At 50.2% G+C, this 7,867-nt stretch overlaps 1 protein-coding gene across 1 annotated transcript in view; it reads left to right on the top strand.

The window, feature by feature from the left end:
• Positions 1 to 895: 895 nt before the first annotated feature.
• Positions 896 to 7,867, top strand: part of SPOCK1 (SPARC (osteonectin), cwcv and kazal like domains proteoglycan 1) — a 583,379-nt gene continuing 576,407 nt past the window's right edge. The window contains exons 1-2 of the mRNA XM_070374382.1: positions 896 to 1,053; positions 1,655 to 1,840. Of these exons, the coding sequence (XP_070230483.1) occupies positions 1,655 to 1,840 (186 nt within the window). The 5' untranslated portion in view covers positions 896 to 1,053. The remainder of the gene's footprint in view (positions 1,054 to 1,654; positions 1,841 to 7,867) is intronic.

Here is a 7,867-nt window from a genome sequence, read left to right as displayed (position 1 = left end):
AGATGTAAGTGTGTATTGAGGGAAGATGGGTGACTATCTCAGACCTGTTCTAAAAGCATTCAGCCATCTGCAGAATGGGCCGTGGTTGTACAAGGCAGCAGGTCAGTATGCCCTGTCCTTTTGATCAGACTTGCCTGAGGATCTGGAATGCCAATGGGGGCTGCATCTCCTGCCTCTGTGTCCTGTCCCTGAGCCTGGCCTAGTTCTCCCTCTCCTGCTCCCTCCCCTCTAGGAAAACCCAAGAGGCTGGTGCTGCGGCCAGTTCCCAAGGGGTGGGGACAGAAACAGATATGGACCTTGCTGTGTAAGAACACCAAGGGATGCCCACAGGGTCAATGTGGTGACACCAGGCAGAAATAGGTGACAAATGATAGAAATGGGGGCCAGAAGGACTGTCTTAAGGGACTGACGGTAGTTGTCATGGTACAGGCCATGGATGTGCAGAGACGTGGGTGGGTGCATGACCTGGGGTGGGCAGTGCAGAGATTCACTCACCTCAGGATGCTCTCCTAAGGCACGCTGATTCAGCGAGTCTGGGGCGTGAACCAGGAGTCCTGATTTTTAAAAAGTCCTCCCCCGCCCCCCCACTAAGATGATCCTGATTTAAGTGGTCCAACGACCTTGGTTTTGAGAATGCCTCAACGTTGGCCCTCCTCTTGGCCTTGATCCTCAGTTCCCTAGCTGTCGCTCGCCAGCCTGGGCCTGAAAGCTTATTTCAGCCTTGCGTAGAGATGTGGATAACCAGGATCTCCAGCTGCAGGACCAGGGGCGGCGGGGCGGTCGGGCGGGCCGCACAGCGGCGCGCGGCCGCCAGGGGTCGCCAGAGGCCTCGGCTCGAGCGCTCGGGCTCCTCCGCCCGCGGACGCCGCGCCCGAGCGAGCCTGCGAGCGAGCGAGCGAGCGGAGCCAGAGCGCTGCGGGCTCACAAAGCGGCAGGACGCGCGGCGGCGGGTGGCAGGAGCGCTGGGGAGCTAGCCAGCCGATTAGCCTTCCCGGCGACCGCGCCACAAGAGCTCGAGCAACTCGGACGCGGGGACCCGGGCCGGGCCCCAAGGTACGTTTCCTGCAGAACCCCGCGCCCCAACTTGGCGTAGTTGGGACACCTCCCCGCGGCCACCGGGGGTGGGGGCTGGCGGGGTCAGGGCCTGCCTTGGGGCTGTCTCCGCGCGCCCCTCTTTCCCCGAGGCGGCGGCGGGGGCCGAGGGGAGACACCCCCCCACCCCGTACGCAGGTATATCCCTCATTCAGTGGGAGCCTGGACTGCTGCTCGGAGCCCTCTTTACCCCCTCCCTACCCCGAGCTCTGGGCGCAGTGTCTGGGAGTCAGGCTTGCGGAGCCAGGGCTCTCCGTTTTCGGGGAGGGGTACTGAAGCCCCTATCCGAGAGCGGCGGTGCGTGGGGCGCCCGGACGATAGGGGTCCTCTATAGTTTGATAGCGGCCCCTAATTTGTGACGCAGCCTCTTCATTTGAAACCGACCCAACCCCCCTCCATTCGTGAGAAAGACCCCTGGGTCTGTAGATCCGCCGCAGGTGTGCCCAGGGTTGACCCTGGCCCCGCGGGGCGGTCCCTGCTTGCCCCGACGGCGGGGGCGCGCGGCCCTGGGCTCGCCGCCCCGGGCCTCCCCTTACCGCCCCCGCGTGCCCCTGCCCCGCAGATGCCAGCGATCGCGGTGCTCGCGGCGGCTGCCGCGGCGTGGTGCCTCCTCCAGGTCGAGAGCCGGCACCTGGACGCGCTCGCCGGAGGCGCGGGCCCGAACAACGGCAATTTCCTGGACAATGACCAGTGGCTGAGCACAGTCTCTGAGTACGAGCGGGACAAGTACTGGAACCGCTTTCGAGACGTGAGTACTCGGGGGCCCTGCGGGTGGCGGGAGAGCCTCAGAGCCAGAGGTGGGTGGTGGTTGGGGGTGCGGTGCGGTGCGGTGCGCCTCCTTAACGTGTGGGAAAGGCGCTGGTGCAGACTTCGCAGGCAGCTTGTGGGGTCGGGGTTCATGGGCTTCATCTTGCCTGAGAGGAACTTTAAAGACAACTTGGAAGGCTTGATGCTCTTCGCCCCTGTTACCTGTGGTCCAGGTGTGTGTAATTGGTACGACTGGGGGAAAGTGACTGCACTGAACATGTTGTTAACAGCGAGCAGCTGCGGAGACAGAGGCTCCTTAAGCTTTCGAGTTCTCCTAATGCTGCTGGTTGACTTTATCAAGCCCCCTGGAGAACCTCCCTGGGCAGCAGTGACTTAGACCATCTCTGGCAGGGGGCGCGGTGGGGTGGGGGGTGTCCAGAAGAATGCCTGCTGCCGAGGTTTAGGTTTGGAGTGAGCCCAGCTCGTTGAGTAGGGAGCCAGGTGTCCAGGAGGTTCAGAGAACCATGGCTTTAATACATGCTCCTCTTGGGAGGGAGCATGGGGGTTTGGCCCCTGGGAATCCTTAGAAGAAGGGAAAGGGAGCAGGCACTGGTGAGTTGGTCCGCCACCCTGAAGGGGAGCCTGAATGGCAGAGGATCGCTCCTCTGAGGGAGCCGTGGGAGGCGAGAAAGTTATTCCTGGGCACCCAGTGGCAATCTGCTGCCTGTTTCTGCCCCAGGCTGGCGGCTGCTCCCCAGGTACGCCCCAAGGATGCCGGCCCAGAGGCTCCTGATGCAGTCTTTCCAGCAGATGGCATCCCCTCTGTGCTGTGGGAGGTGCTGCCAGCTCTCTCAGAGGCTGCCCTAGGTGGCTGGGACCGTGTGCTTCTAGGGGACTAGGGAAAACTTGGATGATATTTAACACTAGGAATTCCTGCCCTGGGGAGGGACCCATACCACGGAGCCCCTGGTCTTGGCACAGGACTCCTTGAGTGGGAGACATGTGGGAGTCACCCCCTACCCTGGATTCCTCTTACCCCATGCCGGACATGCCCAGCCATTGCAAAGGGAGGGCCTGAGAAATCCAGATGTCTTCTAGTACTTTCTAAAGAGCATCTCTCCAGGGCCCATTCCAGAGGCGCTAAGGCCTTGAGTGGGGACTTACTTATCTCTCTCCTCTCTGTTCCTCTTCCCTTTCCCTTTAGTTGATGGTGGTCTTTTCCTTGAAAGAGACTTTCAAACACTTGCGGTGAACAAGCGATATGAGGCCTTACTGCGCTCCTCCCCGCTCCCCCCGCCCCCACCACCTGGCACCATGACATCTCCTGTTCCTGATCTATTCTGTTAACCATCTTCCATCCCCTTTCCGTTCCTCCCCAAAGAGCCCTGTACAGACTACCTTTGCCTGTGGCTGAAAAAGATGGCCAAGCTGCCTGAAAGATGCCCCACGGAAGCTTCCATTCCCAGACTCACACAGGGTAGAAATTATCTTGCTTTTTTCTTACCTTCTTCATTACATTTTAGAGTTGAGGAAAGGGGTGGATGCTTGACTCAGCTAGAGCTGGAGGACTCAGCCCCTTCTGCACACCCCCTCTGGTTCATGTGGCAGCTGGGTTGGATGGAAAGCAACTGTGCTTGTTGGTCTTCCGTGTGGACAGGTTTACTCTGCTTCTGTATCTTTTTAAGGCTTTCTAGTCTTGGTGTATCATGCATATGGCATTATTCTTGTTTCCCATTCAGATTTAAATTTTGAAAGATTGGGCTTTTCTTCATTTCTCATCTTTCTTGCAAATGGTGACATTTTAAATTCTTGGATCAGTGTTTTTACAAGCCTAACTGATCATGAAGCTCTCACCTGGGGGGCTTGTTAAATTGTAGCACCCAGACTCACCCCTTCCTCCTCAGAGATTCTGATTCTATAGTTCTGGGATGAGTGCTGGAAATCCATATTTTAAAAGAACATTCTAGGTAATTCCTAGGATGACTAGGAATACTTCCTGTTGAAAATATCCTAATCTTAACAAAAAGAGAAAACCTGTATTCAAATGTATTGCTTTTTTTGTTTCTGAAGCAATTTTAGGTGTTCAACTAATATTTTTTAGCAGTATATATTCTTTAAAAATGATAATTTAATCCAACGTACCATTAAAAACATCCAAAATGTTTCAGAATTCCAAATATCTTCAATCATCAACCATGGCATTAATATATGCTCCATGGAGTCTTCTGATGCTAGCCGTGGGTCAGACATAATTTAATGCCATTAACCTCTTTAATGTGTTGCGAAACTCAAACTAGATTCTCTTTTAGGCTGAGTCTGAGTGTCTTTAGTTGATTGTTTTACTTGAAATAAGCACAAAACCTCCATCCCCTGGGACCAGGGACTAAAAGATTGCTTCCTGTAGAAGCAATTCAGTGGACAGTTGACAAAGCCTCAGCTAAGGGTGCCAGGGATCAGCCAGCCTGGTGATTTTCACCGAGCCATCACTGTTTCACTGGTCTCGCTGGAGATTGACAACGCTCAGCTTCTCTCCTGATGTTTCAGTTTTGTGGAAACCCCTGATCACTTTGAAAGACCAGGCCCTGAGACTGTTGTTATGATATTGTTATGATGCTTGTCAGTTTGTGATAAAGTCACTTTTTTTCTTTTACTTTGTGAAAGAAAACTTTTTGCCCTTTCCCTTGACTTGTTTTCTTTTTCTTCCTTTGTCTCTTTTCTTTTTTGCACTTAAGGGAAGATATATTAAGAAGTGGCTTTTGAACTTTTGAAACTGAAAACTAAGAGCCCCTTTTAGAGAGTTGATAATACCCCTTGGTGGACGTTATTGGCTAAATTTGAAGTGAAAGTGGGTGGCGGGCTGTGTGCTCCTTGTCCTCTTGCTTGTTGAATGTGCTGTGATGTTGCCAGAGAGGACCGGTCAGCCTCTACTTAATACTTTGAAGTGGTCCTGTTGTTCTAGATACACAAATAATGCTATCTCCTTCTTTCCAGAAGTAAAACTTTCACAGCTACTCTTTGCTCCAAAATGTAGTGGGAGCCTGTTAGTGTGGTGGTCATTCTTCCTTGATAAATACTAGCAATTGGGGTGTTTTGGCCAGATGGAGACCTGGACTTCTGCACAAATACAGTATGAAGAAGGAGAAGATGAAGAAGGCAGATGTTTTTGTTAAGTTGTATGGTTATTTCCCAATTCCAGCTGCTCCCACTGGTGTGCTTTTAGCTCCTCTGTGGTTTCAGGTTGAGGGGTGAGGATGCCACCGCCGTTTTCCTGATCTTTTTCTGACTCTGATTTGGCTTTCCATACAGTTACGGTAAGGAGATTTTCCTCTGTTCATTCCTACATTCATTTGTAATCTGTCCATTCATTCCAACAAATATTTGACTGTCTAACATGTGCTAGGCAGTGGCTAGAAGAATGAGTAAGATATATACATGTGATCCCTTCTCTCAGGTAACCGCTTGTCTGCTGGCTAGAACTTTAACTTCCGCAGTCGGTATTGCTTCCTTGTTCTGTTCTCTTTGAACAGAATCTTTATTCATTTATTTGGCTGCACCAGGTCTTACCAGTTGTGGCATGCAGGATCTTTGGTCTTCATTGTGGGGTGTGGGATCTAGTTCCCTGACCAGGGATCGGACCCCAGCCCCCTGCATTGGGAGCTTAGAGTGTTAGCCACTGGACCACCAGGGAAGTCCCTGTTTTCTTTTTTTAAAAGTTTTTTTTCTTGTAAAGGTAATATACACAAATTGCAATTAAAATAAAACATTGCAGAAATAGTGGAATCTAACATTTATCCTGCACTTAGTGTGCTAGCCATTGTTTAAGGTAGTTTACATATATTATCTCATGTAATATTCATAACCATCCTAGGAGAGAAGCACTATTATTCTTATTTACTAGGAGGTGAAGTCTCTTGCCCACAGAGCTGGACTGTGAAGGAGCTGGGCTGGACCCAGGCGGTCTGACTCCAGACTCTTGCAGCCCGTTGAGAGGAGTGGATTTGGGCTGTGAGTCGCCACTGGTATTACACTGAACGTCTTTGCTGCTTTCTGCCTAAGGGAAATCAGTGAGGAGCCTTAGGTTGAGACCGAGTGGAGTGGGAAGCCAGGTGGACACAGCTTATGGTAGAGGTCACATCAGGGCTTCTCTTCTGCTAATAATGAGCTTCTGATTTGATTAAAATAATATTGTTGCTTACACCAAACATGACATTTTCTTTCTTTTGCACTCATGAAACTAGCCCTGACATTTAACTCTGGGATAATTGCCTTTAGCAGGCCCGAAGACTCAGAAGTGTTGCCTTGGCTGGCATTTATCTTACTCCAGAGTGACCTGAGTTTGTAATTCTAATGAGACCACAAGGACCAGCCTGCGTGCTTTCTCTTTCTCATGCACACGCTGTGGGATTTGGTGGTCTCTGTAGCAGGACTGGGGTGGCACGGAGCATCTGATCTGCTCATTTGATCTCAACGTCTCAGCCATAATGAGTTTCAAGGGCAAGGGAGGCTTATTGATAGAATAGTGGCTGCTTCAGTCTGTGGGGTCGGTGACAAGAGAGGTGGTGTGGCTTAGTGGATCAGTCATTAATCTGTCACCACAGAAACTCGACTTGTAATAGAGAGTAGCAGAAAATCATTTTGATTAAACAGGTTCAAGGAGAATTAAATGAGTTTGTGATCCTGACTTTCCTTAATGAACCCATTATCTTAAATCCCCTATACTAGATGACCACCAATAGAAATAATTATTTCACGGGAATCGTTACAAAGGGACAGTGTAGAAATTGATAAGCCTATGGCCATTCTTGTATTTTCTGCCCTTTCAGTTTACTCTTGTAGAGAGAACCTCATTTTTGCCTGGCAAGGATGGTACAGCTTGTGCCCCAGTCGACCCTCCCAGGCTGAGTTCCCTTGTGTCTCCTGGTTCTCCCAGCCCTGCCCCAACTGTGCTCCAGTGGAATTGGATTGCTAGGCGGATGAGTACTCTCCTGTATGCTGATATTATTTTCAAAAGCAAGGACTGGTTTCAAATGGATCATCGGACCCATACCCTTCCCCTGGCAGAGTGGGACATAAACATGAGCACAACTATTTTATTGTGCTCAGGGAGACACAGTAATGTTAGAAATGAAATATTGTAAAATGTCATTTCTTACTCATTTACTCACTGTAGTGTATTTCAAATTAAACATGCTTAGTGTCTAAACTTGAGCACCTTCAAGATGACTCATTTTACCTTTCCTCTGGGGAGGTGACTGTTTATGTTCCTTAGGAAATTCCTCAGACTCAAGCTCATAGATGGTCTCATCTCCTCGGGTAAGATAATTACAAAGGGAAGAAATTTTCTATAAGAGACTAAATAATTTGCCCAAGGTTACAGGTATTTTTTGGTTCATATTTTCTCCAGTATAAGATGCTGTCAATTGTAGGATGTGCCATTTTTGTGCTACTCAGAAAGAAAGCAGTGTTGAGAAGGAAGAGTTTAATAGAGCCATAGATAAAGCTAGGACTCCAGAGGATCCCCTCGGTGTGAAGGTAAACGAGAAATAAACTCACAAGGCAGAAAAGGGACCATAGCAGAGTGACTCGTGTGTCTCTACCTTGGCATTGGTGGATGAAGGGGAAAGATAGGATCTGGGCGATTGGCAGACTGGCTCTTGCAGATTTCTGGCCTGAGTGCACACAACCATGGTGGTCTCCCCGCCGCAACCTTAGACAGTAAATTCAGTCTCAGGCTGTTTGTCCTCTCTGAATCCCTGACTTCTCGTTGGGTAAATGTAGGGTGATCACAGTGTATTGGTGAGGGCTCCAAATTGCAAGTGACTGAAACCTGGTCCACACTGACTTAAATGGAAAAGAAAATTTACTTGTGTAACTGAAAATTCTGCTGATAAGTTCTAGATCTAGAAAAGGCTGGCTCCATGGGCTCGGGCTGCACCACCAGACTTGGGTGTGTGTGTTTGTCATTTTCTTACCACTTCCCCAACTGCCCACCCATCTTTGGACTCTATTTCCCACGTGTTGGTTGTAT

The sequence above is a fragment of the Bos mutus genome, chromosome 7, assembly GCF_027580195.1.
Source record: "Bos mutus isolate GX-2022 chromosome 7, NWIPB_WYAK_1.1, whole genome shotgun sequence".
Lineage (NCBI taxonomy): Eukaryota > Metazoa > Chordata > Mammalia > Artiodactyla > Bovidae > Bos > Bos mutus.
The sequence above is the reverse complement of the archived record's forward strand: the minus strand, read 5'-3'. Positions and strand labels throughout refer to the sequence as shown.